This window comes from Terrapene carolina, unplaced genomic scaffold, assembly GCF_002925995.2.
Source record: "Terrapene carolina triunguis isolate 2854851 unplaced genomic scaffold, T_m_triunguis-2.0 Scaffold58, whole genome shotgun sequence".
Lineage (NCBI taxonomy): Eukaryota > Metazoa > Chordata > Testudines > Emydidae > Terrapene > Terrapene triunguis.
In genome coordinates, this window is record NW_020664409.1 from 86350706 (window position 1) to 86368962 (window position 18257).

Here is an 18257-nt window from a genome sequence, read left to right on the forward strand (position 1 = left end):
CTATTCCTGATGTCCGATTTGTGTCCATTTATTCTTTTGCGGAGGGACTGTCCGGTTTGGCCAATGTACATGGCAGAGGGGCATTGCTGGCACATGATGGCATATATAACATTAGTGGATGTGCAGGTGAATGAGCCCTTGATGGTGTGGCTGATGTGGTTGGGTCCTCTGATGGTGTCGCCAGAGTAGATATGGGGACAGAGTAGGCAACGAGCTTTGCAACAGGGATTGGTTCCTGGGTTGGTGTTTCTGTGGTGTGGTGTGTAGTTGCTGGTGAGTATTTGCTTCAGGTTGGGGGGTTGTCTGTAAGTGAGGACTGGCCTGCCTCCCAAGGTCTGTGAGAGTGAAGGAGCAAGAGGCACAAGGAGCTGAGAGTGAGAGGGTGTGCTGCTGGAGGACTGAGGAGCACAAGCGTTATCAGACACCAGGAGGAAGGTCCTGTGGTGAGAATAAGGAAGGTGTTTGGAGGAGGCCATGGGGAAGTAGCCCAGGGAGTTGTAGCTGTTATGCAGCTGTTACAGGAGGCACTATAGACAGCTGCAGTCCACAGGGCCCTGGGCTGGAACCTGGAGTAGAGGACGGGCCCGGGTTCCCCCCAAACCTCCCAATTGACCTGGACTGTGGGTTCTTCCAGAGGGGAAGGTCTCTGGACTGTTCGCCAACCCACATGGTGAATCTCTGAGGCAAGAAAATCCGCCAATAAGCGCAGGACCCACCAAGATAGAGGAGGAACTTTGTCACAGTAGGTAGAACTCTCCGATAACCGTCACAGGCAGTAAGAAGGAATTGAAAGAGGTTGGGGATGACTCTGCCCTTCATACCATCACGCAGCAGCTTGAGACAGGACAGGGAGCATGCTAAGGGGTAAATCCCTGTTGCTAGTACACGGTGTGCACAAACACCCACAGTGGAATGGACATGTGCAATCACTCAAAGAAAAATAATGTGTCACTCTGAAGTTACAAGGAGTGATTTTAGGTATAACAGACTGTAATTATCAAGGGTAGAAATTACCCAGAATGACCCTTAATAAACCTACTTGTGAGAAAAACATCTTGGTACAGGTGTCTGAGACATTAGTTTTACACTACATCCAAAACATGGCACCTTCAAAAGAAGAGTGTCACATTTCATCACAGTTGAGCACTGAGTCATCACTCAGAGGGAAGAGTGTCACCTACTGAATCACTAACACAACGTCACAGAGCAACCTTGTGTGCTCCCATCCATGTAATGAGCAGTTCTCATCCTGTTTATCTTATGTCATGAGTTACGACATATCTTATGACCATCCCAGGTGGCATGTCTTCAGGCTGTTTGTAGAACTGGAAGGCATTACTTGTGACATTACAGTATCAATGAATCAGCACTACAAGACAGTAGTTTGCATAAGTCTCTTAAAATGGATATAAGCTTTCGTGGGCTTATGTTAGTCTCTAAGGTGCCACAAGTACTCCTGTTCTTTTTGCGGATACAGACTAACACGGCTGCTACTCTGAAACCTGTTAAAATAGATAGTCGCCTAGGAGTGAAACAGCTTCCCTGCTTTAGAAAGAACTTCCTCTCTGTTTCAGATATGACTAATTACTGTTACCTTAACAAATTACCACACTGCCCTTTTTCAAAGTATCAGCAGTGGGTACTAGGAAAGCAGTTCAAACAACTTGTTATTATTAATACTGGAACATATGCTTTGAAACGTCAGACTAAACCTGGTGGCCTTTATATTCCACTTGGAAGGAGTGCAGAAGGGGTTACTCCCTGATTCAGGGCTGCCCATCCTCAGTGCAATTTAGGGCTGCACAGAGTTTTACCATGACCCCTTTCCTTTCCCCCTACCCTTCCTGCAGCCCCCCTCTTATCCCCACTCTTTTATCTGATAAAGTCGCATTGAATCCAATCAACTATAAACAATAATAAATGAAGCTTGGGTTTTCCTATTTCTATAACGGCTTGTAGAACTGTGAAAGATTAAAATCACATGAATATGGATAAATTGGGTAAAATGTGATTTTAATCTTTCACAGTTCTACAAGCCGTTATAGAAATAGAAAAAACAAAACTTAGTTTATTATTGTTCACTACTTTTCAACAATATAGTACATGTAAGTTAATTAATGAAACCTATCATGGGAAACTATTTCCATCCAAGACTAACAGAAAAATATTTATCCCCTCCACCCATTACTTACGTATACATTCTGGCTGAATCCCACTCCACGTAAGATCAGGGAGGCAAGTTCGGGTTGTAGATCCTTGGAGAAGGTGTCCTTTTTTACATTGAAATTGAACAACATTTCCCACCTATTGAAACAGTGAAAGTACAATGATGTTATCACAAAGAAATATCAATTGTTCCCAATCAATAGGGAAAACTCCTACACAGAATTCAGGATGGATAAGCTGAGCCATGAGGTCCTTTCAAAAGCTGGGCAGAAAAAGGGAATTCCATTCTGTGGAGGATTTGGTACTTTGGAACAAAACCCCAAAATTTCAGAAATCTCAGTGAAAGGGAATGAAGCCCTAACTCTGGGACAGTCTACGAGATGGGCTGCCCTGGAGCCAAGAATCTTGGAAGCCCTGGAAGCTCTGTCTGCCAAAGGGCTGTGAGCCTGGGACCCCAGACTACCAAGGAGTCACAAACCTGGGAGCCAGGCCTTCCAGGCTCTCATCTCCTTGTCACATTGTTAGGGGCTACCATGGACTTGGGTCTCATAGACTCATAGACTTTAAGGTCAGAAGGGACCATTATGATCATCTAGTCTGACCTCCTGCATGATGCAGGCCACAAAAGCTGACCCACCCACTCCTGGAATAATTCTCTCCCTTGACTCAGCTGTTGAAGTCCCCAAATCATGATTTAAAGACTTCAAGTCGCAGATGTTCTGGCAGGAAATCAGGCAAGTTTTGAAACCTTTGTGGCAGTGAGTTTCATTGGAACTTCTTTGAAATTGAACCATCTTGTCAAATGTTTCTGTTGTAAGGGATCAGCAAATTCTGATGAAAAATGTTTTACTGGAATTTCTCAGACCAGCTCTAGTTCCTTCCGACTCAAGCCTGTATGGTTCTAGGATTTCCTTTTAACTTTGAGCCCTATGGTGTTTAACTTTACTTTCTCACTACAAGAGGAGAACATCAATCAGTATGCTTAATAGATAACAGAACGTGAGTACATGAAAATCCTCACTCTTAACTCCTTTGAGCACATCATTTTTTTATGCTTGGAATGGATAATTTGAAAAAAAGAAAAGAAAAGAAAGGAAAGAATTATTTGCAAATGAACTAAAAATAGTGTCTGAATGATTTGGCGTATAATTGCTTTTGAATACAGTAAGTACGGGGCCATTTATTATAGACTGAGAATTGTTAACTCATTTACACTAGTGTTTATACATCTTTAGATATAGAAGTCATAGGTCAAATGTGCCATCTAGTGAGCTGTGTATCTTTTGATGCATGTTTCAAGGAGAGGTTGTTGAGTTTGTACTAACTTTTCATAGCACAATGCATTTACATTTTTTTTTAAAATTTAGATTAAGTTTAAAAGGCTTGATAAAAGTTCTTGATCCCCAAAATATGCACATCTTTCATAACAGCTGAATCTCGTTAAACATTGTGCTTCACTGCTATAAATAATTATTTAAAACTTTATAGTAAAATTCCATTTCAGCTCAGTACTCTCATCATGGTGAAATGTAATAATAACCCATGAGCTATGCATAGTACCTGTATGTGAATTAAAATTGAAATTATTTTTCTTTACAACATCCACTGGACTATATAATTACTTTAAAGAGATCAGTTTTGGAGGACATGCAGCAAATCAGGTTTTCATGATGAAATACATACTAGGAAAACACTATTGACAGTTATTGAAGTTGCATTGAATTGCAATACTAGTGCTCTTTTATCTGATAAAGTAGCATTGAATCCAATCAACTATACTAGATTGTCTGGCAATACACGTTACTCTTAGTGGACATCAGCCCTCCATTTCTCTGAATGAACAGTTTTGAACCAAGATTTCTTCTACATCTGTTTTATTTATTTGGTATCTGTCACTCAAACAATATTTTGGCATTCTGGTTTTGAAGCAAACATCCTTTTGCTCCTGCTCCAACCACCAAATCAATGCCACTGTGTTAAACACATTTGTTTCATTTGAATGCAAATGACACATGAACCTACTTATTTTCCGCTTTGTTTCAGAAATATTCTTTCAAGGAGGAATCAACAATTTTCTCTGAATGAAGGAAAGAGCTGGATACATCCCTTTTCCCCTTTACCTTCATCCATATTTTGCACCTAAACAAAGTGGCCTAATTTTTGAGATGCTGAGTAGTGGAAATTCCACTGGCTCCCACAGAAATCAATGAGAGTTACATATCAGGCTACTTAGGGATCCAATATGAAAATATTGGCCTAAGTAACTTGTTCAAGATCAAGAATCAATGACACATCATGTAAACACTCAGGAATTCTGTCCACTGTAACCCCCATAGTAATCTTCAATCAACATTATAATATAGAAAATCAAAAAGAGTCATACAAAAAGTGAAAAATAGGTCAAATGATAAAGGATAAATATAAAAAAAAAATCAAGACAAGCATGTAGGGACAAAATTAGAAAGGCCAAGGCACAAAATGAGATTAAAGGGTAACAATAAAACATTTTGCAAATACATTAGAAGCAAGAGGAAGACCAAGAACAGGGTAAGCTCATTACTCAATGAGGAGGGAAAGACAATAACAGAAAATACAGCAATGACTAAAGTGTTAAATGCCTTTTTTGTTTCAGTTTTTACCAAAAACGGATCCGATGACTAATATAGTGAACATTAGTATAAATGGGGTAGGATCTTAGGCTAAAATAGGGCAAGAACAAGTTAAAAATTACTTAGGCAAGTTAGATGTCTTCAAGTCACCAGGGCCTGGTGAAATACATCCTAGAACACTTAATGAACTAGCTGAAGAGATCTGAGCCATTAGCAATTATTGTTGAGAACTTGTGGAAGACAGGAGAGATCTCAGAGGACTAGAAAAAGGCAAATATAGTACCTATCTATAAAAAGAGGAATAAGGACAACCCTGGGAATTATAAACCAGTCAGCTTAAGTTCAGTTCCCGGAGAGCTAACAGAGAAAATAATTAAACAATAAATGTGTAAGCACCTGGAAGATAATAAGGTGAAAAGTAACAGTCAGTATGGATTTGTCAAGAACAAATCATGTCAAACCAACTTAATATCCTCCTTTGACATGGTAATAAGTCTTGTGGATGCGGATAAGCAGTAGATATAGCTTGACTTTAGTAAGGCCTTTGATAGTGTCTCACATGACATTTTCAAAAATAAACTAGGGAAATACAGTCTAGATGAACCTACTATTAGGAGAGTACACAACTGATTGGAAAACCATAGTCAGAGTGTAGTTATCAATGGTTCACAGTCAAACTGGAAGGGCATATCGAGTGGGGCCCTGCAGGGATCGGTCCTTGGTCCAGTCCTATTCAATATCTTCATAAATGATTTGGATAATGACATAGAGAGTATACTTATAAAGTTTGTGGGCAAAACCAAGCTGGGAGGGGTTGCAAGTGCTTTGGAGGGTATGATTCGAATGCAAAGTGATCTTGACAAACTGGAGAAAAGGTCTGAAATAAACAGGATGAAATTCAATAAGGACAAATGCAAAGTACTCCACTTAGGAAGGAATAATCAACTGCACAAATTCAAAATGGGAAATGATTAATAGGAATTAAATGATCTGAGGTTACAATGGATCAGACACTAAATATGAGTCAACAATGTAATACCATTGTAAAAAAAAAAGTGAACATAATTCTTGGATGTATTGGGAGGAGTGTTGTAAGCAAGACATGAGAAGTAATACTTCCACTCTACTCAGCACTGATAACGCCTCAGCTGGAGTACTGTGTCCAGTGCTAGCACCCATACTTCAGGAAAGATGTAGACAATCTGGAGAAAATCCAGAGGAGAGCCACAAAAAGGATTAAAAGTCTAGAAAACATGACCTGTGAGGAAAGGCTGAAAAAATTGGGTTTGTGTAGTCTTCAGAAAAGAAGACTGAAGAGGGGAACACAATAAAAGTTTTCAAGTACATAAAAGAGGAGGGTGATACATTGTTTTCCTTATTCACTAAGGACAGGACAAGTAGTAATGGGTTCAAATTGCAGCAAGGGAGATGTGGTTAGCCATTAGGAAAAATGTCTTAGCTGTAAAGGTAGTTACACTGGAACAAATTACCTAGGGAGGTTGTGGAACATCTGTGCAGTTTTTAAGAACAGCTTAGACAAAGGCCTGTCAGGGATGGTCTAGGACGGTGATCCTTAGACCTGCCTCAGTGCAGGGGACTGGGGTAGCTGAACTATCGACGTCCCTTCCAGTCCTACATTTGCATGATTCTATGATTTCAAGTTCTGTACAATGTAGTCCTGCTCAAACCAGAGTTGTGCAAACAGGAAGTTGGTCCTTAAGGAGTGCCTGAAGAGTCATTCCCATTGGGTTTGAATGCAGCAAAAATCCTGGGTCTCCAAGATCTAGAGGAACCCTGACAGAGGAAGCTCACTCATACTGTGGCTGCAGACTTTATCCCAACTCTGCATCTCCTGCCTACCACTCAGTTCCAGATCAGTTCCTCAGACATCAACTCCCCTCCTGGGCAGTGATTGGCTCAAAGGCAAAGGAATTGGAGATTGTGTGGGGCTGTGGAAATTCCTCTCCTTTGAAGTTGACAGTGCACCACAGCACTGCCCCCCATTCAAAAGTACTAGCCCCCATATTCTCCAGCCCACCAATCCATCCTACAATCTCCTCATCCTGCAGCAGCACCTTGCCCACCATCTAGGAGCATCAGCCTTTCTATGCCACAAATCCCTGATCCAAGAGTATGAAATTAAAATGCTCAAACTGCTAACATAAATATTGTGCAAAAATTCTGTTTATAACATTCACAAAATTTCCATAAACATTTTTTCCGCTAAACATGCTAAAACAATTCACATTTTTGTATCCTGATACAGTAGCAACACATGAAAATATTTCTGCATTGTTCTCCGTTTTTATTTTAAACTGCACTATGGGGCTAATTTTATACCCAGACTCTGCATCACTGATTTCTTCTCCACTGGGAAATCAAGCTGCAAAGCCCTGGATATCTGCTACCACTCAGCAGAGGGGTAATGCTCATCTCAGAAGAAGGGGTATAAATATTAACCATTCCCAACCATAGCCATGTGTACTGAAAATACATTTTCAAAATGGGAGGCATGAGCTATGTGCACAATTGTTACTGAAAAACACACACTTCTATCTGAGATTGTAGTAAATTCACTTCACTAAGAGTAGCAGACATTTTGGTTAGTCATGGTAAAACCAGTTCAGATAAAGTAAAAACTGACCAAAGCATTTGCTGAGAGTTCTATCTGAATTTTTATGAGTGCTGGAAAAGAAAGGAGAACTATTTTTTTTAAGTGTGATTCTACCCATCTTTGTTCTTGGTCCTTCAGTTGCCAGATTACACCAGGATATTGTAATGGGTTTTCCCTTCCCCCGCAAAAATGGGTTGTAGGTGGATGTGGCTAGAGTCAGATGCAGGGGAATAGGAACTGAAACAAAGTGTGGGGTGGTGGGTTTCCAGCTGTAGAGGAGGTAGCTAAAGCAAGTACTGCTGCATATGGGCGACGGCTGCGTTAAAGTTTGTTGGTTTTTTGGACAATCTGATGTCACATCACTCCTTCTAATGATCCTTACGTTACAATATGTTGTAGAGAGGACTTAATAATGTAAGGAACTTCCAGTGGGAGATCATTCACTCTAAACTGGCTAAAGGACATAGAGGCAGTAGTGGGCAACCTGCGACCCACGGGCCACATGCGGTTCATCAGGGTAATCTGATTGTGGGCCGCGAGACATTTTGCTGATGTTGACCATCCACAGGCATGCCCCCCCGCAGTTCCCAGTGGCTGCAGATTGCCGTTCCTGGCCAATGGACGCTGCAGGAATTGTTGGGCTGCAGGGACATGCTGGCCGGGAACTGCAAACCACGGCGAAGCTGTGGGGGGCTGTGCCTGCGGACGGTCAACATCAGCAAAATGTCTTGCGGCCTGCAATCAGATTACCCTGATGGGCCGTATGTGTGGTGCAGGTTGCCCACCACTGACATAGAGTCTAATGTGTGTCTTGTTCATACCACAGTCTCAGCTCACACTGCAAGTTTTGCTTGCAGTTGTTGGTGATCAGACCAGGTGAACGGGACATTAATGAGATGTCCAGTATCCATTCATTGGCTGGCGATGGGATCTAATAATAACCTGTGCAAAACTCATGGTTGCTCACTTTACAAGTAAAAATGTTTTCTCTACCAGCCACCCCTGCAAACTAGAGTGAAGCTCTGTTCTTTCTTGCTTGCTTGTCTGCACCAGAAATAAAGATTTGCCACTTAGAACAGAGTTAACTATTCTTCACAATCATGTGCAAACTAGAGCAGAAGCCATCTCACTCTATCCTCTCTTAGTTGAATGGAACTAAAATGTGGGAAAATCTTATTTTCATCACTAACTACTAGATATGACATTCAGGAAGGAGATCTACTGAGTAAGAAGGTGCATCTTTAGTGTCACGAGTCATTATTTTGACCATAAAAGGACTTAAAGCAGTCTTTTCATACTAAGCAGCTGCTATTTATTGTAGTACTCTGTGTTTTTTTTAACAAACAAAAGCAATAAAAGGTTATGTTTTTGGAAGGCAAGTATGCCTGCATATGAGGGATGGCTGGTGTGCATTCCCCAGTGCCTCTGCTGTATCAGTTCTTTTGCTCAACTAACATTTGGCCATTCTTTTGGAAGTGAAATAAAATGCACCTCTTGATACCCTCGCTGAATCCAACTGAAAACCTATGTAATCATAAAGGCTCTTTCAGAAAAACTGGGTGGCTCAGGGTATTGGTAATGGGACATGGAGACTTTCACCACTACATCACTGATATTAATCCAGTCCAGTGCTATAGGTATAAAAGTGTTTGCTACTAAATAAACAAAATTGTTGGCCTCTGTGAAATAAGTTTGTAGTCTTAGTTCCCTGTGAATATGTGTGCACATCACATTATCTCACACAATTTGCATCCTTGTTGGAAGTTAAAGGATGATTAGATTGAGAATGAACTATTATTTCACTGTTCCAGATTAAGATTGGTGCATAGTAGTGGGGGCAGACTTGGGGGTTTGCACATGGTTGTCCATACTATATAGCATTTATCTTGAAATAAACAGGTTTCCATTCTACTGTGCTATCACTACTATAGTTTTATAAGCACTAAATTCACAGAAGAAGAAAGTTTACAAGGTTTTCCCTTATCTTCATATTGAATATCATATGAAGCATCACAAAACAGACCCAAGAGCTAATACAAGGATACTAGGGGTATAATGTGGCTATTTTTCTTTCTAAATACAGTTTGCACTTTGGCTTCCTTCAAGCTTTAACGTGCAGGAAACTTGCTGAATTTCCACAAAAACCTAAATTGGAAAAAAACACAACTACAGAGCCTTGCATGCAAGACAGATTGTTCTAAATAAATCCTTGTTTCATTTTAGCAGTATGGTGTGCTGTAATGGCTTATGGTCAATGTGCTATAAACAATTTCCTATGTTACTAGCAATATCTCTGAACAAATATTCCAAACCCACAGTTCATTTCAAAGAAGCAATTTATTTTTCAAGCTTACAGATGAAGTTGCTATATACTGAGACAAAGGTATTTTGTCTTTGTAAAATCTGCTTGATATAATATATTGTGTTCAGGATAGATTTGCTACATAACAAAATATTGGAATGAATGATAATATCCTAAATTTAGGGACACATCCCAATTATACCAGATGATACCATTTATTTACATTCTGTGGCTGGTATCTGAAGTAGGGCTGAGCTATCATTTTTGATGGACATCTGCTTAACTTAATATGCAAGGACCAAATACTGACACCCTTACTCAGTTTCTGCCTAATCTTTTCTCTGGAAAACTCCAACTAGCATCATTACATTGTGATGTGGTGGTAGCATGTGTGCTGTGATCTGGAAGAGACCCCACTGTGCAAAGATGCTGTCTTTGAGGCTTGGGAAAACAGGCAGGTAACAGCAAAGTGGGGAGGTCAGGGCTGGATAATTCTCTATGTAGCCAGCTCAAAAGAGCCTGAGCTTGGAGTTCTAGTGACAGAAGAGGACTGGCCAGGTAGGGAAGTGGATAGCTAGGAAGAAATTGGCACTGTGGCAACCCATACCTTGGATTAGTATTGCCAAGAGGCCATGCCATGTTCATCCTGTGTAATCTGACAGCCAACACCCAGAGGGTGGAGGGTGATCTAGGTTGGGGTTTTACTGTCAGCCTCAGACCTGAACTTCTCTGTGTTTGTGAGATCTTAATTAGAAGCTGCACAAAGAAGTATGCAACTTGGTTCTACTAGTGTTAACTGGTGACACTGTATATGTACAAATTATGAGGAACATCTACTATTTTAGAAGCAGAACTTTATCTGACAAAAACTCTTCATTATTCACTTGCTAAAACTTCAAACTGTTCTGCCTAATCCTCCATAAATGTGTGCAGTGTTGTTATAGTGTCTTGGTCCCAGGACATTAGAAAGACAAGGTATGTGAAGAAGTGCTCTGTGTAGCTTGAAAGCTTGTTTCACCAACAGAAGTTGGTCCAATAAAATATATTACTTCACCCACTTTGTCTCTCAAATTCTCCATAAAGTCTTCCTATATATTACTACATAGGGTGCTAGGTGTTGATTGTCTTTCTGCCAAGATCTGGTCTGTTGCGTTTTGGATTTAGATTTGGTTTCTTCTTTATCCTTCCCCTATGTCTATCCAGAGTGGCCAAGGAAGTGTTATCTTGGTTTTTCCTTCCCCACTAGGCATCAGAGAAAGGAGCTATCTCTTGACCTTTCCCCTTAAGCAGAAGAAGGATTGCTGCAATTCCTATAGGGAAAGAGAGAGAGTACTAATCACTGCTCCCCTACCTGCTGTGACAATGACACCAGTATATTGCACTGTGCTAACTATGCAATCACACCTAGAGTGTGACAGAAATTGATGTTTAAACATTTGGTTTCTAAACAGTACCAACTCCTTTATATGGGAGCTTGAGGATAAGCTGCTGGTTAAGTGAAGTAGTATGGAAGGCCATACAGTATACAAAATAATTGCTGCTAAAGTGCATTTACCGCATTGCTGTATTAATCTGCAAGGCACTAACCTTAGAATTTTGGGGATCAAAGTTGTAAATCCTGCCAATAGCTACATTTGTTTTAGAAATTATATATCAGTTGACATTTTGCCTGTTTATTTGAAGAGTTGTATGCTGGATACTAATGATGCTTCCATTCAGCATGGGGAAAAAAAAAAAAAAAAAAAAAAACTAGAGGGATCAGACTGGCCTGTCAGAATGTAAGACAAATGTTTAACATGTCAGACAAATGACCCTAGGGAATTTGACAACAAAATTACAGAAAATAGCAATTGCAATGACTCAATGCCTATGCAATATAATAAGCACTTTCTAATGTAGCATTTTGTTGTCTCAAAAGCATGTATGAATTCTCTATGTACTGTTTCGGAGTAGCAGCTGTGTTACTCTGTATCCGTAAAAAGAACAGGAGTACTTGTGGCACCTTAGAGACTAACAAATTTATTTGAGCATAAGCTTTCGTGGGCTACAGCCCACTTCATCGGATGCATAGAATGGAACATATAATAAGAGTATATATATACAGATGCCATACCAGCTCTAAGAGGCTAATTAATTAAGATGACCTATTATCAGCAGGAAAAAAAAACTTTTGTAGTGATAATCAAGATGGTCAATTACAGACAGTTGACAGGAGGTGTAAGGATAGTTATCATAAGGAAATAGATTCAAGTAGTGTAATGACTCAGCCATTCCCAGTCTCTGTTCAAGACAGAGTTAATGATATTTAATTTGCAAATCAATTCAAGCTCAGCAGTTTCTCCTTGGAGTCTGTTTTTGAAGTCTTTCTCTTGCAAAATTGCCACCTTCAGGTCTGTTACTGAGTAGCCAGAGAGGTTGAAGTGTTCTCCTACTGGTTTTTGAGTGTTATGATTCCTGATGTCAGATTTGTGTCCGTTTATTCTTTTGCGTAGAGACTGTCTGGTTTGGCCAATGTACATGGCAGAGGGGCATTGCTGGCACATGATGGCATATATCACATTGGTAGATGTGCAGGTGAACGAGCCCCTGATGGCGTGGCTGATGTAATTAGGTCCAGTGATGGTGTCACTTGAATAGATATGTGGACAGAGTTGGCATCAGGCTTTGTTGCACAGATAGGTTCCTGGGTTAATGTTTTTGTTACGTGGTGTGTGGTTGCTGATGAGTATTTGCTTCAGGTTAGGGGGCTGTCTGTAAGTGAGGACTGGTCTGTCTCCCAAGATCTGTGAGAGTACTGTATTCTTTTAAGAATGATGAGACTGATTCTCTGTTCGCTTACATTAATTTTACACTGGCATCTCTCCTGATATATTTTGGTGCGAGCAAGAGGAAAATTGGCTTGACTATAACTGTTTTATCGTATTATTAGCAAAACATGGGCCAAATCCTGACATCCTTACTCAGTTTACTCGATCTTTACCTAGGAAATATCCCACTGAAATCAATGACAATTTTGCGTGATTAAAAACTGAGTAACATCTTCAATTGCAGGTTTTGATGTTATATTAGTATTTCCTCAATATAAGCAAAACTAAGGGTATGTTTACACTGACAGAGTTACATCGCCATCCAGAGAGCACTGAAGGGAAACCACTGTTGTGTGTTCACACTGTCAGCTGCCTGCACAATAGCGTGTTCACATTTGCAGCACTTGCATTGATATTTGGAGCGGTGCACTCTGGGCAGATATCCCACAGATCATCTCTTCCTCTTCAGCTGCTAAGAGTTGTGGGAAGGTGGAGGGGGTCATGGGGCATCCTGGGTCCTGTCCCAATGCCTCGTGATGCATTGGTTCGCATCCCAGCAATCCCTGTGCTTCCGGCCACATTTGGCGCCATCTTTCAATGGTTTGTGTACTGTGCACTCTGTCTCTTTGGTCTGCAGGAATGGATCCTGCACTGTTGACCAATATGCTCCTTGCTCTCACTAACACATCACAAGGGGCAGTGGAGTTACTCCTTAAACTACAAAGGCAAGAGGAGTTTGACATTGATCTCGCCACACATAGTACCTATGACACAAGATTGCTTGTGGCATTCATGGAGGTGTTGACCACAGTGGAACGCCACTTTTGGGCTCAGGAAACAAGCACTGAGTGGTTGGATCACATCGTCATGCACATCTGGGATGATGAGCAGTGGCTGCAGAACTTTCGGATGAGGAAAGCCACATTCATGGGACTGTGTGATGAGCTCCCCCTAGCCCTGTGGCACAAGAACATGAGCATGAGAGCTGCCCTGTTGTTGGAGAAGCGCATGGCGATTGCACGGTGGAAGCTGGCTACTTCAGACTGCTACCAATCGTTCGCTAACCAGTTCAGAGTGGGAAAGTTGACTGTTGAACTCGTGTTGACGGAAGTGTGCAGGGCCATTAAACACCCTGTTCCACCGCATGTGGTAGTATACACATCATACAGTCACAAGCCTGCTTTCTGCAACCCTCCTGCCCTCAACAACTCGCTTCAGTGATTCTCAAAATCAAAGCCACTTACCAGGGGCCTCCTCTCCTTTTCACACTTCGCCAAGATCCGACTGCTGTGACTGGCTAGCCTCCTCCGAGATAGAGAAGAGCTCCTAGCTGCATGCATCTCTGATCTCCAAGTCATCCTCTGCCTCTGGGTGACCCTCTCTCTCCACATTCTTGTCCAACATTTCCTCCTCCTGGCTCGGTCCACTCTCGATTGGTACGTGAGCCACTGAAGTATCCACAGTGGCCTTCGCAGTGGAGGTGGGGTCACCACCGAGTATCGCGTCCAGCTCTTTGTAGAACCAGCAGCTCGTGGGTGCAGCACTGGAGTGGTGGTTTGCTGCCCGCACCTTGTGGTAGGCATTCTGCAGGCGTTCACTTTGACCTTGCAGTGCATTGTGTCCCAGGCATGGCCCCTTTCTGTCATGCATCGTGAAATCTGTCCGTAGGTATCATAATGCCTACGGCTGGAGCACAGCTGGGACTGGACAGCTTCCTCTCCCCAAATGCTGATGAGGTCCAGCAACTAGGCATTGCTCCAAGCAAGGGATCGCCTGGTGCTTGGAGCAGGCATGGTCACCTGGAAAGATTGCGCTGAAACCACTGCACGTGTCACCGAGAAAACAGGAAAGGGACTTTCAAAATTCCCAAGGAATTTAAGGGATGGGGCTCACAGTTGAGTTCAAAGTGATGACCAGAGAGGCAAGAACAGGCATTGTAGGACACCTTCTGGAGGCCAATTGTAGCGCTGTAATCGACCAGGGTGTCTACACTGGTACCACGGTGCTATAGCCCTGGCACAGAAAGCTGTACGCCTCTTGTCGGGGTGTTTTTTTTACAGCGCTACAACTGCACAGTTTCTGCGCACTAAGTGGCTTGGCAGTGTGCACACCTCAGGAGTTACACCGCAGAAAGCTGCTTTACTGCACAGAAACTTGCCAGTGTAGACCTTGGATAGATGAATAACTTGGATATTGCTTTTATTTTTTTTATTAAGAAAATGACCTCTCCTGCCAAAATCAACGTACACACTAGCACTGCAGGGTCCAAATCACAGTGTGTCAAATGGAGTATATGGGCTTCCAAATGTTTCATCACGTAGACCACATTTTAATACAGGGATTAACCCATAGACTACCTGCCTTCCAATTCCAGAGTATGTGGAACACTTTCCCTCCCATTTATGATCACATAACATCTGTTTGGCAACTATAACAATTGTTTGCATAGAATTTAGTACTGGAAAGGTATTTAAAGGGGTTGTGGCTGATTTTAATGCAAATCAGAAGCTGGAAATAAGGATAACCAACACCATATGAGCATCTCATTCTTAACAGACCATAGGCAAGGTCTTTAATCACCAGTGGTTCCTGGATCATAGTCTGAGAACTTCTGAACTATTGTGTACTATAAAAACAACTTAACACACCCTACCTGGTAGCCAAATGTATTGTTTTGTGATCCATGCCGTGGGATTCCAGGGTTTTCACATGATGTGCGAGTGGGTTCTAAAAAAATTAAAATAAACACAACATAAGGTATTTTTTTAGTGAAAAAAATCTGTGTGTCAACAAATATATTTAATTTAACCATGTGGAGAACAGGATCAGAAGAAGCATCATGATTAAAATGTTCATATTTCACAGACAGCGTAGAATAATACAACACAATAAATCAAAGTTCTCAAACGCAAACTGACAGGATTAGCAGTGGGAGAACCAAAGAGCAGAATCCAATAGACCTCAGTAACACGGATCTCATCTTACCTATACATCGAGGAGAAGAACCACTCCAAGTTCCATCTGCTTGGCATATCCTAGTACTGGACCCAACCAAAACAAATGGAGGATTGCAGCTAAAAGAGACTTCTGACTGGTAGATGAAGCTCTTGCCTTCTCTTTTCCCTTGAGCAGGTACTCCAGGATCACCACAAAACTTTGCTATGGAAAATGATGTGACATATAGAAAGGATTCAGCATTTGCTAAAAGGTATTAAAATAAGACTTACACTAAAGTACCTGAGCTTAGCTGAACAGTTACTCCAAATCTCATGTCTGGCTCTTATACATAGCCAAATAAATGGGAGTTTTGTGGGAGCGAGGAAAGAATGGAATCTGCCCAACATGATGGAGAGGTCACATAGCCAATCTTTGCTAGTACTGACTGCAGTCTAATGGTTGAACGAGCTTTGGTGGCTGATTAGAATCCCTCTGAGAGAGGCAGAGGAAACAGCTTGGAGATGTACTGTGTGTCTGGTGATTCCACCAGCTACAAAACCTTCCACATCCACAGCTCTACTCTATCCCCAAATCCTATATTACATCAGCATACAAGGTGCCCCGCAGAAAACAACTGCAGAGTATGACAGTCCTCTGCCCGCACAACAGAACCTCATAACGCCTGTTACTTATAGGGTCTTCCATGCTCTTGGAGGGAGCAAAAGAAGTTGTCCAAAGAGAAACAGATTTTAGGAGCGGCAGCTTCTTACTTCATCTTACTTAACTACAATTGAAAACTTGGGTATGGAGTGAGATCACTAGAAAGTTAGTGTGGCTAACTAGAACTACAATAAAATTACAGTAACTACATTAAACATGGAAAGCAGTTTAAGCAGGAATCTGAAAGTCAAACATTAATAGACATTTATTAAATATAATATGTATATCTGCCAATAATAAGATATTCTAAATCAGAGTCTTAAGGCTTTTAGCTTATCACCTGCAAGGATTTTCTTCTGTCGATGGCATAGCATTGAATAACTGGCTGGATGCATGCTGGGTGAGTTTTTTGGCCTCTCCCTGCAGTACTAGGTATTGGCCATTATCAGAAGCAGGATACTGAGTTTCATGGACCAGTGATCTGATCAGCAATGCTCCCAAACTCCACATTCTCTGATATAACCTCACTGGTTGCAGAGAGGCTCCACATACAGAGATCTGTTTGCAAGACAGGGGTCTTAATCTACGACAATTTGGAAATTCATACTACATCATGGAACTGGCAGCATAGATTCTGCTGCAAAATTGTTACTAAGAGAAAACTTTAGACTCTGTAAGGGCCTGATCCTGTAAACACCAATAACTGAACATAGTACTTACTACTGTGATTAGTCTGATTGGCTTCAATATGACTACTTTCTGGTGTAAACTGTATGTTCTCTAGTAAACATATGCCACGCTGGGATTATAGTTTGTTGAGATCTACATACATTTTTTTAGCCTTTTTGCACACTGAGGTCTAAATGTTTCTTCTGAGTGGTTATTTGATGAGTAAAGTCTCAAATTCTCAGGGGAAAAAAATCTTTAATTCTCTCACAAGGAACTGGTATTATTGGGAGCTAGATAATTTGTACAGAAAAAGTTCATGTGGAAACTCTGTCATTCATTTGAAATTTTTCACAAGCCTTTCCCCAGCAACATGCTATTGTTGGATGCCCACTTTCACATGGGTAACTAAGGAAATGAGACATGGTAATTCATAGGAGCCTTATATTTCTCTGGGATGGAAAAATGTGCATATAAAACACCCTAAATTTGTAGCAGAATGGAGGTTCTGGGATTCCTCCTTTCACTAGTGTAAGTACAAGTGTTTTTATTTTCCAAAGAAACCTGACGAGCAACTGAAGAACATGCGACAAGTGGCCGAAAAGTGACCGAGAAGCGAGAGGTGAGCGAGGAAAAATAATTAGGATAAAATATAAGATTCAAACAAATACTTACGTAAGCACTGAGGTACCTCGCCACTCCAAGTTCCATTCCCAACACAGGTCAAAACAGCAGGAAAGGATAGTTCATAGCCTGGGGAGCAGACATAGCTAATACTAAATCCCCAGTCAAAATTTGTTCCTTCCAACCTTCCATTAGAGATCTGGGGAGGAGTTGGGCAGGTAACAGCTGCAATAACATTCAAAGTGATTAGGCACAGCTGCTGTCAATATCCCTGGTGTACACAGTTACTAGAAGAACCATATGTGCTCATTTAATCTTTTTGGAGGACAATACAAGTGGTGACATGTTATCTTCCTGACTGTATTCTTGCAACACCACTGTAGCTAATATTTCTGGTTGCCTCTATTTCTGGGACACACGATTGTTGCCAGTTACCAGAATTTATAATGCAAAGTTGAATGCTGCATCATGCTAATTGGGAAGATAACACTTGGAAATCACTGTATAGTTTATATAATATACAATATTGGATAAAATACTAACAGTGTTCGTGACAAAATGATTTTTGTTGACTGTTAGGCATCCTGGAGTATAATTATGTTCACTTACACATGGTCACAATCCAATTCTTTCTTTCTGTTAGCCAATTTAGGGATAGTCTGGTTGTTAAAACACAGGAATGAGATTCAGGAGCAAGACTCCTTGAAAGGTGCACGTGTGGCTGCACTCTCTCTCTTGGTAGGCACCACACATTGATAAGTGTCTTCTTCAGGGGTAATTCTTTACCAGGAGGCATCTAACTTCTGGATGAGAGGAGGGGGTTCTGGGATTCCCTCTTCTGAGTCTGCTAGTGCTGCTGCTCCTGACAGGCA

The 18257-nt window shown here is 41.3% G+C and overlaps 1 protein-coding gene across 1 annotated transcript in view; it reads right to left on the bottom strand.

The window, feature by feature from the left end:
• The window catches only part of CSMD3 (CUB and Sushi multiple domains 3), a 1099171-nt gene that overhangs the window by 28389 nt on the left and 1052525 nt on the right, over positions 1–18257 (bottom strand). The window contains exons 62-65 of the mRNA XM_026659890.1: positions 17437–17610; positions 15484–15657; positions 15152–15225; positions 2193–2304 (exon numbers count right to left, since the gene is read on the bottom strand). Coding sequence (XP_026515675.1) covers positions 2193–2304; positions 15152–15225; positions 15484–15657; positions 17437–17610 — 534 coding nt within the window. The remainder of the gene's footprint in view (positions 1–2192; positions 2305–15151; positions 15226–15483; positions 15658–17436; positions 17611–18257) is intronic.